At 38.0% G+C, this 16,195-nt stretch overlaps 1 protein-coding gene across 1 annotated transcript; it reads right to left on the bottom strand.

Annotated features, from left to right (window-relative positions):
* Window positions 1-15,250: 15,250 nt before the first annotated feature.
* Window positions 15,251-16,195, bottom strand: LOC127221820 (olfactory receptor 4A5). Its single transcript, XM_051183814.1, has one exon. It carries the CDS (start codon window positions 16,193-16,195, stop codon window positions 15,251-15,253), a length of 945 nt encoding a protein of 314 aa, XP_051039771.1.

Below are 16,195 nucleotides of genomic sequence, written 5' to 3'. Positions count from 1 at the left end.
TGTTATAGGAGACTGCTTCCTGAACATATCTCCAGGAGCACAGACACTGAGATTGACAATTAATAAATGGAACCTCTTCAAACTTAGAAGCTTCTGTAAGGCAACAGACACATTTGACAAGATCAAACATCAGCCCCCACACAGGGAAAAGATTTTCACATTTCCTACATTTGACAAAGGCCTGATCTCCAAAATATACAAAGAACTCAAGAAACTAGTCAACAAAACACCCAATAACCCTATTTAAAAAATGGGGTACAGAACTGATGAAAGAATTCTCAATAGAGGAAATCAGAAAGGCTGAAGGATACTTAAGAACATGCTCCACATCCTTAGCTATCAGGGAAATGCAAGTCAAAACAACGTTGAGATACCATCTTACCCCTGCCAGAATGGCTAAAATTAGAAACAACAATGACAACTCTGGCTGGAGAGGATGTAGAGAAAGGGGAACACTCCTCCACTGCTGGTGGGAGTGCAAACTTGTACAGTCATTTTGGAGATCAGTATGGTGTTTCCTCAGGAAAATGGGAATTAGTTTACTGCAGGACCCAGCAGTCCCCATCTTAGGCATATACCCAAATGATCCACATCCATGCAACAAAGACATCTGTTCTACTATGTTCATAGCAGCATTATTTGTAATAGCAAGAACCTGGAAGCAACCTAGATGGCCCTCAATTGAAGAATGGATAAAGAAAATGTGGCATATCTAAACAATGGAATAATACTCTGCAGAAAAAAGTAATGCAATCTTGAAATTTACAGGCAAGTGGATGGAACTTGAAGAAACCTTCCTGAATGAAGTAACCCAGTCACAAAAAGAGGAACATGGTATGTATTTGCTCATATATGGATTTTAGACCTAGAGAAAAGGATCACCATCACACCACCGGAGGAACTAGGATACAAGATGTATTCTAAGAGATTCATATAAAGTCCCTCACAGATGGGAGAAGGGACAAGTCCCCCAGAGCACAGGGGAAGTGGGGGGGCAGAAAATGGAGAGACAAGTAGGAGAAAGAGAAGGGGAGGAGAGGAAAGCATATGAGACTAGGAATGTTGAGCCAGGGTAGGAATAGAAGACAGGAGAGAGAGAGGGGGGGCAGAGAGAGAGAGAGAGAGGCAGAGAGAGAGAGAGAGAGAGAGAGGCAGAGAGAGAGAGAGAATGAACAGAATCCCCACAACTAAACACTGAGTCAAACTATAATTCAGATGCAGAGGGAAAGGACAAGACTAGGTTGCAGAAACACATAGAGACAGCTGACCCGAACATGGAGGAGCTAACGGCCCCCCAAACTGAATGCTGGGAATCCAGCATGGGACTGACTCAAACGCCCTGAATATGGGTCTCAGCTAGAAGGACTGAACAGTCTAAGGGACCTCAAACTGTGGAACCAGGATGTATTCCTAGTGCACAAAAGGACCTTGCGGGCACATCCCCCATGGAGGGATACTCCCTTAACCTAAAGACAAGAGAGAAGTCCTAGTCCCTACTTCAAATGACTTGACAGAATTACATGACCACACCTGGATGGCATTGCCCTACATGTGGAATTGGGGTGAGGGGATGGGAACGGAGGGTGGTCAGAGTACATATGAGGGGGAGAGAGGGTAAGAGGAAGGGAGGGAGGGAGGCAGGCAGGCAGGGAGGGAGGCAGGGAGAGAGGGAGAGGGAACTGGGATTGACATGTTTAAAAAAAAAAAAAAAAAAAAACAACCTCAATGAATCCTGTGTAAGAACAGAAGAATGGAGGGAAGGGTGGTTAGAGTGCATGTAAGAGGGCAGAGAGGGTAAAAGGGAGGGAGGGAGGGAGGGAGGGAAGGAGGAAGGGAGGGAGGGAGGGAGGGAGGGAGAGGGAACTGGGATCAACAGGTAAAATAATAAATTATATTAAAAAAAAATGCTTTGACTCCAAAATTTAAGTTCAAGGACAAGTTACTGGGGAAAAGGATTTCTATTTTTGTTTCCACAGAAAATGAAAAGATGTGGATTCCTTCCAGGCTAATGTGGTTTGAGGAAGCCAGACCACCTGAAACAGAGTACCAGTTGATCCTACATTCAAAACAGCTGGACAAAGCAGCCTGACAGACTACAGCCAGTATTTCTGAATCTTCTTCGAATCCCCCATGACAGCGTCCCTTACCAGCAGGAAGTAGTTTGGAAAGAACAACGCCCAAATTCCCAAATGTTGTGTATAAATGTTTGTTTTCATTTAATTGGACTTTGTTATATAAAATAAATTAAAAAAAAAAAAAAAGAATGGAGGGAAGGTTGTTGTAGCCAGAAGGGTCAAAGACATCACAAGAAAATCAACAGAATTAAGATAGATTTATAGGGATTCACTGAGATAGAAACAAAAATCAGAGAGCCTTCATGAACCTAACTTAACCTCTACATACATAGCTTGTTATTTTGTGGAACTCCTAACAGAGCAAGCATGGCATGTTTATGATGCTTTTGCCTGCATTCGTTACCATTTAACTCTCACTGCATTGCCACATCCAGCCTTAATATGAGCTGAGATGCCTAGTCTTATTGCAACTTAATATAATAGTATGAAATCCCTGGGAGGCCTGCCCTTCTCTGAAGGGAAATGGAGGAGGAATAAGTGTGGAGGAGGAGGTGAGAGGGAAGGACTAGGAGAAGAAGATGTATTCAGGATGTAACACATGAGAGAATAATGTAATTTTAAAAACCTCAATGTAGCAATTCTTTCCAAAATAAATTTTAATTTTTAATTTGAAAAAAGAAAGGGGGAATTTTTCCTTTTTTTTTTTTTTTTTTTTTTTTTTTTTGTCTTCTGGGTTAGATGATGGAGTAGAAGCCATGTTTAAAGGAGTGAAGAATACAGAAACCATGGAAGCTCCAACATCCTAACCAAACCAGCACATTCACTCCAGTACTGAAGAACTGACAAGTAATCACTCGTAATCATTCATTAAGTCTGAGAAGGTTCTGCCTGTTTAGTGTCTAAGTTTCACTCTAGAAGCACGGGACAAAGACATATTTTCCCCCAGTGAACTTCCAAGAGCACCATCAGTAACCATCAATCACTAGAGACCACCATTTCCAACATTCCTGCAGTTAAATTCTCCCAAATGCACTAATGATATCCTGGAACACAGAAACAGCAATTTCTAGAAACATCACTGTAACTCCCAGCCTGTGAAAGCTGTCAGTCCTAAATATATCATGACCTATTCGGTCCTGAGCAAACAGCTATAAGTCTTCTGGCTAAAGTCTCCCACCCAATTGACAAAGTTTGAAGAGAACCAATGGAAGACTTCACCCTCCCTGAGGAGCAGAAAAGGGATGGAATAGAGGTTGGATGGGAACAGGGTGGAAGAGGGGTAGAGGGAACTGGGATTGACAAGTAAAACAAGCTTGTTTCAAAGTTAAATTAAAAAAAAGAAAGAACTATTCCTTTAATTGCAACAATATATCCCAGCCCTATGAGAGCAGCTATCCCTGGAATCATGGAAGCAGACACCCAGCCTAGCAAGTCAATGTCAAGTCACCCTGAATCCAACAAAAGGACCCAGTACTCTTAATTTATAGTTATTTATTTATAACTAATAACATTCAGTGAGGAGAAAGACACTCTTTCCCTCTCCATAACTGAGATTCCATATCAGAGCTGTTGCACAGAGTTTTTCATTTCAGAATTTCTCAAGATGTTAAAGATTCAACATAGGGGTCATAACTGCATTTTTTAAAGCTACAGATTTATTAATAGCAAGTTCTAATACTGTCTACTTGCTACATGTGAAATAAACAATTGCATTAGGGCCAGAGAAAGTAAAATTACAAACAAAGAGAACTTAAACAAAGAGGATATATCCTCCAGGTTATTCTAATAGCACAAAGGAGGGGCACACACACACACACACACACACACACACACACACACACCACACCACATACCAAAACAAAACAAACAAAAACAGTTCATGATTTTCATATAGTTAAATGGCTTACTAATATGAACCACATAGCAGTTGTGGACCATCGCCACAAAGAAGATCTAAGTATCAAGAAATAAATATTTGGTAAAGATCTGGTCCATACTAGCTATGAGGGAGCTAGTCATTTTATCAGTGATTAAGTCTATGGTAAAATTTGGTGAGATGGAAGTGGCATAAACAGCATCTAGGTGTTTGAGACAGGAAGAAGTACACTGAATAATCTAAAATGTAGCTGTCAATCTCCATCACTACAATGGTCACATAACTCATAATTATCACTATAAATAAACATTATAAATAGTGCTTTTTGCTAACAGACTCTTGAGTGAGGACAAATTCTTTAAAACTACTGCTCTATCCCATTGATCTGTTTGTGAGGTTTGTGTAAGAGATGGCATTTAGAAGACCAGGATCTCTCATAAACTTGTGAACATGGTTCTAAGTCCATTAGGACATAGATCATATCTTCTTCATGTTCTTTTCTGGTAATGAACATACAGTCAACATTGAATAGGCAGTTCTGAGTTTGTCACTCAAGAAACATGATAAAGCCTCTTTTGATAATTCTATTTTACCTCAAAAGTTTTAGTTTGGCTTCCACACACAAGAACTATTTCCAGTTTCAAAACCATTAGCATTATATCAAATAAAACATTGAAAGGGCTCTCACTTTCAGAACTGTATTCTCTATGATGATACATATATATTCAACTAATACAGTCATTAGTTACAAATAGCTGTATTGTGGAGAGTATCTTTAAAATACCTGTATCTCCGGAAGCATCAGCATACTGATGATAATGCACTGTGTGCAAATCTCAAAGGCTGTCACCCCATTTTAAAAGACTTCATTTTAAACTTCATTATGTATCTTTTAAAAAATTGTCTTGGAGTGCTTCAAATACAGTAATTCTGTCAACTTTATCCATGCCTATATATAATTCATAACAAAATTATCTGCACTTTCCTGATTGTATACAAATATGAATTTATTGAGGTGTCTACCATGCCTTCCACAAACTAATTCACCAATAGCTAGCTGATTATTATTAGTCCTGGAATTATCTATGTGCTAAAACTGGAGAAAACAGAAACTTAGAAATAGAGAATTTAGATCTTGGCATAATTAAAAAAAATCATCCTGAGTAGAAAATGCTCAAGTGGAAATTATGGGCCCGGGTCTCACAAAGCACCATAATAAATTGTAAAATCCATGCTCAGTGATCAAAGGCTAGGATCTGTGTCATTTTCAAGCATGTCTCAGTGTATACATTGAAAAAGAATGGATAAAAGAAGATGCATTCAGGTTTAAAAGCTATTAGTGCAGTACTGCCTAATTCTATTCGGATTGTTTTTCTGTTTTGTTACTTATACAAAGTGCTACAATTTTTTTTATTACACCTAAATTAGAAATAATCTTATTTTACATATCAATCCTAATTCACTCTCCCTCCCATCCTCCCAAGACCCCCCACAGATCCCTCATCCTATCTGCCCACCCACTCCCCAGGGAGGATGAGGCCTTCCATGAGGGATCATCAAAATCTGTTATTTGGGGGAAGGTCTAGGCCCTCTCCCATGTCTCTAGGCTAAGGGAGTGTCCCTCCATGGGAAATGGGCTTCTGAAGTCTCTTTGTGCAGTAGGGATACATCCTAATTCCATTGTCAGAGGTCCCATAGACTGCCAGTCCTCCTAGATAACACAAATGTTCATGGGGGCCTAGTATGGTCCTATATGGGTTCCCCAGGTGTCAGACTGTGGTCCATGAGTTCTCACTAGCTCAGATCAACTGTTCCTGTGGTTTTTCCCAGCATGGTCTTGACCCTTTTGTTCATCACTCCTCCCCCTCTGAAACCAGATTTCAGGAGTTTGGCTCAATGCTTAGCTGAGGATCTTTGCTTCTGCTTTCATCAGCTAACTGGATGAAAGCACTAGGATGGCATTTAAGGTAGTCATCAATCTCATTATAAGGGAAAGGTATTTAAGGTAGCCTCTCCACTATTGCTTAGATTCCTAGTTGGCATCATCCTTGTGGATCTCTGTACAATTTCCCTAGTGCCAGATTTCTCTTTAAACCTAAACTGGCTCCCTCTATTGAAGTGACTCTTTGTTTGTTCTTCTCTGTTCATCTCCCCACTCAATCTTCCTGATCTCTCATGTTCTCCTCCTTCTCTTCTCCTCTCTTCTTTCTCCTACATTCCTCTCCCTCCCCCCATCTTCCCAATTTGTTCAGGGGCTTTGTCCCTTTCGCTTCACCGGGGGGACCATGCATGTCTCTCTTATAGTCCTCCTTGTTTCCCAGCTTCTCTGGAGGTGTGGATTACTCTATGTCTAATATCTGTATATGAATGAATACATACCATGTTTGTCTTTTTGACTGGGTTACCTCATTTAGTATGGCTTCTACTAATTCCATCCATTTGCCTGTGAATTTCAATATTCAATTGGGTTTTTTTTTCCACTGAGTAGTATTCCATTATATAAATGTACCACATTTTTGGTATCCATTCTTCATTTGAGGGGCATGTAGGTTGCTTTCATTATTATAATAATGCTGTTATGAACATAGTTGAACAGATGTCTTTATTGTATGAATGTACATCCTTTGGGTATATGCATAATAGTGGAATTGCTGGATCTTGGATTGGAATGGTTCCCATTTTCCAGAGGAACCACAATACTGATTTCCAAAGTGGCTGTACAAGTTTGCACTTCCACCAGCAGTGGAGTGTTCCCCTTTTTCAACATCCTCTCTAGCATAAACTGTAATTGGTGTTTTTCTTTTTAGCCATTCTGATGGGTATAAGATGGTATCACAGAGCCAAGTTTATAATTGTTATATGAAATAGCTGATCAATTGTAAATATGTTGTGATTAATATTATGCCTAAATAATGGTTTCAGGTTTTATCAGGTATTAGAAATGATCATAGCATTTGAGAATAGCCTGCTGAAATCTAAGGTACATTCAATTCCAAGAAAACACATTGAACCATAGAATAAATCTCCTAATGCCTTTATTTCATCATATTTACCAGGGAGAAATGCTTATCAAGTATTTCCCAGATAATTTATTGTTTGTGCTGCTGCTATGGTTGTGTTATTGTTACATGTAAAGTTATTAAAACACAAATCACCATCAATAAAATCAATGTATATATAATATCTGTCAAGAAAATGAATATATATGACATCTGTTATCAAAATTTTTATTATTTCAATATGACAAAAGAGAATAAACCATTACAATCATCCACATAGTAAGAATGATTGCTGTATCCAGGAAATAAACAATAATATATTTTGTAAATAATGAACATGTCTTGAGACATAAGATCAAATTTGATTGCATGTCATGTAAAATATGTATCCATAAAAATAATAAATTCAGTGAGTTTTATTGTTACCCATGTAATATAAAAAATGTTATTTTCAACATGAAAACTAAACAGTAATCAGGTTGTAAAGTTAAACCAAATGAGATGGCATTTTTAAATCTCATTTCTATAATTCAATACTAGAAAGTTTCTCTGACCCTGTAGAGCAACCAGAAGCTGGAAGGAGCCTGAAGCAATGCACTCCAAATCCTAAAAGTCCATCACAGACAACCTAAAATAATTTATCCAGCAAAATGTCTGCCATGATTGAAGGAGAAATAAAATTGTTCATGATATAGATACCTTAAAATATGTATATTCAACAAGGAAAACACAGGAAGCATTATTTGTGACTGAGTATAGCAGAGAAACTGTGCAAAGAAATCCAAAGCAACCTGGCAGTGGTGGCACATGCCTTTAAGCCAAGCACTCGGGAAGCAGAGGCAGAAGGATCTCTGTGAGTTCAAGGCCACCTGGTCTACAGAGCAAGTCCCAGGACAGGCTCCAAAGCTACACAAAGAAACATTGTCTCAAATATATAAATAAATAAATAGCCAAAATTATTAAACCACAAAATACAATTAAAAACACAACAAAAATAACAACACAATGACTAGCATACACATATCAGTAATGTTTAAATACTAATAACCTTAATCTCAAATTAAATAACATAGTCTGAGTGAAAGCATCAGGAAACTAAATGTTTTTACCTGTAGCCTATGAGAAACACATATTAATTTAAGCATGCAAAAAACGTAATCCGTTCAAATGGGACCAGGAAGCAAGCAGGCATACTATCCTAGTATCTGACAAAATAGACAGTAAATTAAAACTAATAAAAAGAGATGAAGAGAGATACTTTATTCTACTCAGAGAAATAGTTAACAAGAAGACATGACTGTCCTAAACATATGCACCAAACTCAGGAACACTTAATTTCACTTAGAAAATCTACTACTAGAATTAAAGAATCAGATTAACTCAGATTAACACCACTCACATTAATAGTAGGTGATTTCAATATCACATTTTCTCTAACAGACAGGTCATCTGAACAAAAATAAAAATAAACAAAACAAAACAAAAAAGAATTGATTGATATGCATTACATGAACTTCACAGACTTCTACAGAAAATTATACCCCAACACCAAAGAAAACAATTCTACTCAGAAACACGTGGAAATTTTTCTAAAGTAGATTACAACTCAGGAGGCATATAAATCTTAGCAAATTCAAAAAATCTGGTATCACTTCCTGCACATGCTCTTGCTTTTACTTGAAAGCAAGAAAATCTCTGGTAATTATGCAATCTCATTGTGATTAAACAACTCATTGCTTAATAACAAATGAGGCAAAGAAATTAAGCTAGAGATAAAAATCTTCCTGGAAGTAAATTAAAATTAAATACAATAGTAGCTCTGGGACAAACTTAAAGCAGACAAGACAAATATATATCTCTCAGTGTTTACATTAAAAAAATCAAACAGTGCACAACTTTAATGATACTCAAAATTTAGGAAAACAAGAAAACAAAATCATAGCAGAAATTGACAAAACAGAAGCAAAAAAAAAAAAAAAAATGCAAAGAAACAACAAAAAAATCTAACAGCTGGTTCATAATGAGAAACACTTGGCCCACCTAAGGAAAAGAAAAAGATGACCCAAATTAACAGGATCATAAATGACAAGGAAGTACAACAGACATGCCACGCAAAAAATCACAATATTGTTAGGTAATATTTTGAAATCCAGTACACCATGAAGATAGAAAAGCTAAAAGAGATAAATTTTTAGATTCATCCAAACCACTAAGATTAAACAAAAAAATAAAAATGAAAAGAATTAAATAAGAATAACAGGCTTTCCTGATTAAAAAGAAAGAGGAAAATAAAAAAGTCTAGGACAAGATGGATTTAAAAGAATAATTTTGACATTCAAAGATCGACAGCCAGATCTTTTTTATTATTTTTTTTTATTTTGCATATCGATCCCAGTTCCCTCGCCCTCCCTCTCTCCCTCTTATACCCCCAGACCACCCTCGCATCCCATTTCCCCCACTCCACAGGGAGGGGGATGCCTTCCAGGAGATATCAACAAACCCTGCCAAATCATTTGGAGTAGCGACTAGGCCCTCCCTTCTGCCTCTAGGTTAAGAGAGTATCGCTCCATTGGGAATGTGCTTCCAAAATCCTTTTGTGCACAAGAGATACACCCTGGTTCCACTGTCAGAGGTCCCTTAGACTGCCCAGGTCTTCTAACTGAGATCCATGTTAAGGGGGTCTGAGTTAGTCTAATTCTGGATTCCCAGCTATCAGTCTGGGATCCATTAGCTCCCCCCTTGCAGTCAGATCTTTTTAAACTATTAAAAAAGAAAAAGAAAAAGAAAAGAAGGAACGATGTATGTTGGTGAGCAATAGAGAAATAGCAGGCTACAATTAATTTGATCAAGGAAATGGGCAAATGAAAGGCTCCTTAGGAAGAACAAGGGAGTTAAAAATATAAAACTATGTGGGAAGTGGGAAAAGGGAATAATAGGTGACCTGATAAAGGAAATGGGGAAAGGAGATGATTCATAGAAAGGTAAATATGGATGATAAGATTAGGTAAAATAACAATGTGGATGGCTGTAAAAGCCAAAAGGAATCTTAAGATTAAATTTTGACCTAAACTTATAGTAAATATAATTCAGTATATAAACATACAAGCAGACATTTTTAAACTTTTTTCTTATATGGGCTGATGGTGTTCAGTACAAGAGCTAAAGATTGTGAAAAAAATAGCCCCAACACCAGATATGAGAAACCCTCTTTTGAGTTATTGCAAGGACTGTCTAGGGGATTTTTAAAATATACAGTGATTACTACCATGGGGTAGAATTAAGTCCCTATTGCCAAAGAAAAGCAGAACCCAGAGACCCCTGATTTGGAATGGACTTGAATGTCTCCCATGTTCTAGGATAGGTAGGATAAAATAGTAAAACTGGCAATCTTGCCAAAAGTAATCTACAGATTGAATGTAATCCCCATTAATATCCCAGCACAATTCTTCACTGAACTTGAAAGGATAATACTCAAATTTATATGAAAAAAAGACCCAGGATAGACAAAATAACCCTGTTCAATAATGGAACTTCAGGAGGCATCACCATCACGACTTTAAGCTCTACTATAGAGATATGCTCGTGAAAAACAGCCTGGTATTGGCACAAAAATAGACAGGTAGACCAAAGAAATCAAATCAAAATCCAGAAAGTAATCCACACACCTATGAACACCTAAGTTTTGACAAAACAACTAACAGTATACAATGGGAGGAGGAAAGCATCTTCAACAAATGGTGCTTGCACAATTGGATGATGGTGTGTATAAGACTGCACAAAGACCCATGTCTGTCACCATGCACAAAACTCAAGTCCAAATGGATCAAAGACCTCAACAAATATTGAGCCACACTGAACCTCTTAGAAGAGAATGTGGGATGTACCCTTGAACAAATTAGTACAGAAGACACCTTCCTAAACATAACTCCAGCAGCACAGATACTGAGATCGACAATTAATAAATGAGATCTCCTTAAACTTAGAAGCTTCTGTAAGGCAAAGGACACAGTTGACAAGACCAAAGTCAACCCAAATAATGGGAAAATAATTTTACCAATCCTACATCTGACAGTGGGCTGATCTCCAAAATGTATGAAGAACTCAAATAACTAGTCAACAAAACACTAAATAACCCTATTAAAAATTTGGTACATAACTAAATAGAGAATTCTCAATAGAGGAAATGAAATAGGCTGAAAGACACTTAAGAAAGTGTTCACCAAAACACCAAACAAACCTACTAAAAATGGGGTACAGAACTGAAGAAAGAATTCTCAATAGAGGAAACCAAAAAGGCTGAAAGACACTTAAGAAAGTGCTCAACATCCTTAGCTATCAGGGAATTGCAAATAAAAACAACGTTGAGATACCATCTTACTCCTGCCAGAATAGCTAAAATTAGAAACACCAATGACAACTCCTGCTGAAGAGAATATGGAGAAAGGGGAACACTCCTCCACTGCTGGTGAGAGTGCAAACTCGTACAATCATCTTGCAGATCAGTATGGCGGTTTCTCAGGAAAATGGGAATTAGTTTACCACAGGACCCAGCAATCCCCCTCTTAGGCATATTCCCAAATGATCCTCATCTATGCAGCAAAGACATCTGCTCAACTATGTTCATATCAGCATTATTTGTAATAGCAAGAACCTAGAAGCAACCTAGATGTCCCTCAATTGAAGAATGGATAAAGAAGATGTGGCACATCTACACAATGGAATACTACTCAGCAGAAAAAAATAATGGAATCTTGAAATTCGCAGGCAAGTGGATGGTACTTGAAGAAACCATCCTGAATGAGGTAACCCAGTCACAAAAAGAGGAACTCGCTCATATATGGATTTTAGACCTAGAGCAAAGGATCACCAGCCTATAATTCATACCACCAGAGGAACTAGATTTCAAGGAGTATTCTAAGAGATTCATATAAAGTCCCTCACAGAAGGGGGAAGGGACAAGTCCTCCAGAGCACATGAGAAGTTGGGGAGGGCAGTGAATGGACAGAGAGGTAGGAGAAAGAGAGGTGGAGAAGAGGAATGCAGGTGTGACTAGGAAGATTGAGTCAAGTTAGGAATAGAAGACAGAAGAGAGAAAGAGAGAGAGAGAGAGAGAGAGAGAGAGAGAGAGAGAGAACATAAAAGAAGGAGGCATTATTGGTTTGAAGAGATAACTGAACCTAAAGAAAGATCTAGAGACCTACAAGACTGCTGCCACCTAACAATTTGAGCAACAGTGGAAAGGCTGCCATAAATGCCCTACCCGGATAGTGAGATCAACAACTAACTCATCCATGGAGCCCTCATCTAATGCTTGTTGAAAACAGAAGCAAATACCCATACCTAAACACTGAGTTGAACCAGAATCCAGATGCTGAGGGAGAGGACAAGTTGAGGTTGCAGAAACACATAGAGATAGCTGAACTGAACAAAGAGGAGCTAACAGGCCTCCAGACTGATAGCTGGGAAGCCAGCATGGGACTGACTCAGCCCCCCTGAATATGGGTCTCAGCCAGAAGGACTGGACAGTCTAAGGGACCTCAAACAGTGGAACCATGATGTATCCCTGGTGAACAAAAGGGCAAAAGCATACCCCATGGAGGGATAACTGCCTTAACCTAGAGACAAGAGAGAACTCCTAGTCCATACTTCAAATCTATATGACCCCACCTGGATGGCATTGCCCTACATGTGGAATTGGGGTGGAGGGATGGGATGGGAGGGTGGTCAGTGTGCATGTGAGGGGGGTAGAGGGGTTAAAAAGGAGGGAGGGAGAGGGAACTTGGATCGACATGTAAATAATAAATTAAATAAAAGCAAAAAAAAAAAAACAAAAACAAAAAACAATAACAATGAAGCAAACTCGCCCCAGAGGAGTAGACACCAGGAAATAATCAATTTGAGGGCTGAAATCAACAAAATAGAAACCAGGAGAACAAAATAGAAACCAGGAAAACAATACAAAAAAATCAATGCAACAAAGACTTGTATGTAAAGAGAGGGCAGCCTTGTTTTGTTCCTTATTTTAGAGGACTCACCTTAAGCATCTCTCCATTCAATTTGATGTTGGCTGTTGGTTTGCTGTATATTGCTCTTATTATGTTTAGGTATGTTCCTGTAATCTCTGATCTCTCCAAATGACTCCTCAACATATAATAATCAAAACACCAAGCATACAATATAAAGAATATTAAGAGCATCAAAATAAAAAGGACAGGTAACATATAAAGGCAGACCTATCAAAATTACACCTGACTTCTCCATGGAAACCCAGAAGGTCCTGGATAAATGTTCTACAAGTACTAAGAGACCACGGATGCCAGCCCAGTCTACTATACCCACCAAAACTCTCAATCACTATAGATGGAGAAAACAAGGTATTTAATGTCAAACCAGATTTTCCCAACACGTATCTACAAATCCAGCCCTACAGAAAGTATTCGAAGGAAAACTCCAACCCAAGGAAGGTAACTATGCCCACAAAGATGTAGGCAACAGATAATCTAACTACACCAGAAACCAAGAGGAAAGCAGGACAAATATATTCACAATACCACTGCCAACAAGAAATCTAAAAGACACAGGCTAACAGAATGGATACAAAGACAGAATCCATCCTTCTGCTGCATACAAGAAACACATCTAAGCTTCAAAGGTAGACATTACCTCAGGGTAAAGGGTTGGGAAAAGATCTTCCAATCAAATGGATCCAGGAAGCAAGCAGGTGTGGCTATCCTAATATCTAATAAGTTAGACTTCCAACCAAAATTACTCAATAGAGATGAAGACATGTTCATTTTTTTTTTCAAACACCCACAACTAAACACTGAGTCAAACTAGAAGCCAGATGCTGAAAGGGAGGACAACACCAGGCTGCGGAAACACATAGAGACAGCTGACCTGAATAAGGAGGAGCTAATGAGCCTCCAGACTAATAGCTGGGAATTCAGCATGAGACTGACTCAGGCCCCCTGAACATGGGTCTCAGAAAGAAAGCCTGAACAGTGAAGGGACCTCAGACAGTGGATCCAGGATGTGTTCCTGGTGCACAAAATGACCTTGTGGGCACATCCCCCATGGAGGGATATTCCCTTAACCTAGAGAGAGGAGAGAAGTCCTAGTCCCTACTCCAAGTGACTTGATAGATTTCCATGACCCCTCCTGCTCCTGAAGGGCATCACACTACATGTTGAGTTGTGGGGAGGATGAGGGGATGGTGTTCAGGGAGCATGAGGGGGTGGAAGAGAGGGAAAGAAGGAATTATGGAGGGAGAGAGAACTGGGATTGTTATGTAAAATAAAAATAAAAAAATAAATTAATAAAGGAAAAAAAGAGAAAACTCATACATGAGTATGTGTGTAAATTTTATACTTTATTCATAATTTTATGTATCTATAAACAATACAAATAACCCCAAACTGGAAAGAGATTAATAAAATACTAAAGAGATTAATAAAATAATATAATACATATAAAATGGAATATTACTCTGCAGTAATTGATATTCCATATAAACATATATAAATCTAGCATAAGCATATAAAATTAAATTTGTTATACCATTGAAAATAAGACAGATTTAAAGTCTACACCCTATATCTATAAACCATAATCCTTTCTTATGAATGTGAATGGTCATATATTATCAAAATTACCTTATTTCTCAACTGACAATGATGAAAAATTTTCTGCTAAATCCTATTTCAATATTAATTGAGATAAATTACACTTAAGTTTAGTGTTCCTCGTTATGGGCAAAAATAAGCATATTTCTTTTGAACATTTCCTGAAATTCACTTTTAATTGATCCTATTATCAAAGGTTGCCTTCTTAGTTTAATGAATTTACACTTAGAGTATCCCAGAAAAATCAACTGAGTAGTCTTATTTTGTTTAATTTTTTGTTGTTTTAACTGAAATAGAATTATATCATTTTCCCCTCCTTAGTACTGCCTCCAGTGCCTCCCAGCTACTTTACCTGGAATGCTGCATCCTATGTCCCCCTACTCTCATGTTAATGGTCTCCTGGGGTTTTTGAATTATTGTTATATATATATATATATATATATATATATATATATATATATACTGGCTTAATGATGTTTGTGTATATATATATACATATATATATGTATATATATATAGTTTTAGGGGTAACCACTGTGCACTGGAAAACCAATAAGGTAACTAATCCCTGGGAGAGGCAAATTCTCATTGTCCCAGGAGTAATTAGTTACCTGTAATTCTTTGATATTGTCTTTCACAAAACATTTCACTGATTGTTCCTGTATAGTTAGCTACAGGTTATTGAGAAGACATTCTCACTCTATCTGTAGTTAACATTTTATACCAGAGTTTTTCCATACAGTTTTTCATCTCTGAATTTCTCAGAGTGTATATTAAAGGATTTAGCATTGGAGTAAAAACTGTATAAAATACAGTAATAAATTTGTCAATAGAAAAGTTATAAATGGGTCTGGCATACATAAAAATGCAGGGAACAAAGAAGAGGACAACCACCATGATGTGGGAGCTACAGGTGGACAGGGCTTTTCGCTTCCCTTCCTGACTGTGATTCTTGAGAGATCTTAGGATGATTCCATAGGACAATATGAGGAGTATAAAGACAATAATGCACATGGCTCCACCATTGGCGATGAGAGTGAGACCAATTAAGTAGGTGTCAGTACACACAAGTCCCAATAATGGGGACATGTCACACATAAAATGGTCAATTACATTGGGACCACAAAAAGGAAGGTTGAAAACAAAGATAATTTGAATTAGGGAGTGTGTAAAGCCTCCAAGCCAGGAAAATATCAACAAGATGAAACAAACGCGTCGATTCATGATGGTCAAATAATGCAGTGGTTTACAGATAGCTACATAGCGATCATAGGCCATTGCCACAAGAATGACAATCTCAGTACCACCAAATAAATGCTCTATAAAAAGCTGGCTCAGGCAAGCTGTGAAGGAGACTGTCTTCTTATCACATACTAAGTCCATAATCAACTTGGGTGAAATAGAAGTGGAATAAACAATGTCCAGGAATGAAAGACAGGCAAGGAAGAAATACATTGGGGAGCCCAAGGAGGGGCTGGCTATCACTGTCACTACAATGAGCAGGTTTCCCACCACTGTCACAATGTAGATGAGTAAAAACATGACAAATAAAATTTTTTGCCCAGCAGGATCTTGAGTGAGTCCCATGAGGACAAATTCTGTCACATTGTTGCTCTCTCCCAT

Source organism: Phodopus roborovskii, unplaced genomic scaffold, assembly GCF_943737965.1.
Source record: "Phodopus roborovskii unplaced genomic scaffold, PHOROB, whole genome shotgun sequence".
Classification (NCBI taxonomy): Eukaryota; Metazoa; Chordata; class Mammalia; order Rodentia; family Cricetidae; genus Phodopus; species Phodopus roborovskii.
The sequence above is the reverse complement of the archived record's forward strand: the minus strand, read 5'-3'. Positions and strand labels throughout refer to the sequence as shown.